General features: G+C 32.7%; 1 protein-coding gene across 2 annotated transcripts in view; it reads right to left on the reverse strand.

The window, feature by feature from the left end:
• The window catches only part of MDFIC2 (MyoD family inhibitor domain containing 2), a 108,845-nt gene extending 107,064 nt beyond the window's left edge, over positions 1–1,781 (reverse strand). For both annotated transcript variants that reach the window (XM_040247240.1, XM_040247239.1), the window contains exon 1: positions 1,694–1,781. In XM_040247240.1, coding sequence (XP_040103174.1) covers positions 1,694–1,781 — 88 coding nt within the window. The remainder of the gene's footprint in view (positions 1–1,693) is intronic.
• Between the last annotated feature and the right edge of the window lie 404 nt (positions 1,782–2,185).

Raw genomic sequence — 2,185 nt, forward strand, 5'->3', positions numbered from 1 at the left:
AATACAATAATTCAATCCTAAGTTTTACTTAATGGAGACAGTTTTTAAAAACAAAAATTTTCAGGAAGCAATTGAGTGGTCTATCAATTTTGTCATTATTTCTCTATGATACATCTATAGCATGGAACAGATGAAGCAAAACAAAATAAGATAAACTTCCCTATAAGTAGCAGTAAAGAACTCCTCTGTCTTGGTGGGTTTGGTCTTCCTAGCAAAAATACAGAGGGATTTTTAGCCTGAGTTCAGTTTTTGTTTTTTACTTCTGTTTTTTTTTTAAGTTTGTATTTAAAAGATTGTTTAATTAAAAGGAAAAAAAAAAAAGATTTCTTAGCTCTGTGGCTTTTGGAAGGAAATGATTCTGAGAATACTTCATGTCTGTACCCACTTTTATCCTGAAATGAAGTCTTCACTAGAGATGAGTCCCAGCTATTAAATTTGATTATGGGGCCCTGGGGCAGAAGGATAATCTTTTTAAAAAAGTGAACAGTTGAAAAATGACAGCGGTGGTAAAGAGCAATTAAGAATAAGAGTGGATGGAGGATGTATATGTGAAAGTGAAGGTGTTGATTTAAACACTTTAGGAAAGTTTTTGAGCACAAATCATGTCCTGACAAGTGACTTAAACATTTTTTCTTTGAAACACAGTGAAAGGTGGTAGTTAAATTTATTTGCTGTGGAGTCACACGGTCTGGGATCAAATCCCAGCTCTGTCACTTCCTAATTTTGTAATTTTAGGTAATTTACTTAAACTCTTTGAGATTCTGTTTTCTCACCTGAATATTAGGAGTAATTAGTGCTTTATAAGGTTGTTTTGATGATTCAGCATAATCACTAATGCACATTGTCATTGTGTTTGATGTAATAATGATGATGATGTTTGATGTTATAGAACTTACTTGACATATATATTAAAGTCTCCTGTGACCTTAGAAAACAGTTTTGAGGAATGGCAACTACTTAAGAGCCATCTTTTTACAATTGAATAGATTCAGGAAATGGTGTAAAAGAGACAACTTATTTATTTAAATAAAATATCAAATCAGTTTCCTTTAAGAAACATTAAAGGTATTCATAAAAAGAAAAGATTATGAAACAAAGCCTTCTAGTAAATAATCATGAGTTTATATGTGTTTTCGAAAGTGTACCAATTTGTACTCCTCCTAGGAGGACTTATCGATTTGTGTGTGTATTTCAAGCAGGCATCTTACGCACACAGTGCTTGTGGCCGACAGCACTCTCCCCTGGGAAGGTGGCTCTGTAACTGCAGTGAATGACAATTCTATTTGTAGACATGACTTCCTACAGCCTGCACTCCTTTCTGTGATTATTATTTAAAAAATACTTGTCCTCAAATGATTTCATCTTCCTGGGTACAAAGGAGAAAATTCTTTAGCACAACAAGAACCTTATAGGTAACATGTATCTGAATTGGAAGAGTATATTCCCCTACTCATAAAATCATCTAAGTGTCCTGCAGCCTAAGAAATACAAAAAACATTTCAATACTAAACACCCTCAATCTACCACTCAGGCCAAAAAAAAAAAAAAAAAGAGAGAGAAAGAAACAGAAAATCAGAAGTATTAATATCATTTGAACTGCAGGGCAATTTTTCTCATTCTGCCCACTCTTTTTTGCTTATAAACAAAAGCACAGTTTTCACATTGATAGAAAATCAACAGTAAGAGAACTTACCTTCCTTCAACCAAGAAATGTTATTTTTGTCATTTTCAAAATGCTTAGCTGTTCTGACTTTTATCTTTTCCAGCTCAGTTTCTGACATCTAAGTGGAAACAGAATTGATGATATAAAAAATTCATTAAGAACCCAAATTTATAACATGGAACCTTATATTTAGAGACGACTGCCATATTATAGGAACATTTTATCTCTGTAGTTTTTCAGCTCCCTGTCTGATGTTAAATTTTATATTTTATCCACATGTAGTATTTTACAACACTACACTGAAAATGAAACTTTAGAAGATATTTCACTTTCAGCAGTCAAGATTGCTGTAAGCTCTGATTTCTGAATACAAAAGAAAAACAGATGAACAACTAGCCTCCGATTTGTCAAAATCAAAACATACAGTGCTGTTTCAATGTTTTTCTTAATAGTTTAGAGAAAAGCATGCTTCAAAGAGATACACAAAGATAGAAAGGCTAAGAAACACAGAAGGACCTTTTT

The sequence above is a fragment of the Oryx dammah genome, unplaced genomic scaffold (genome assembly GCF_014754425.2).
Source record: "Oryx dammah isolate SB20612 unplaced genomic scaffold, SCBI_Odam_1.1 HiC_scaffold_9, whole genome shotgun sequence".
Lineage (NCBI taxonomy): Eukaryota > Metazoa > Chordata > Mammalia > Artiodactyla > Bovidae > Oryx > Oryx dammah.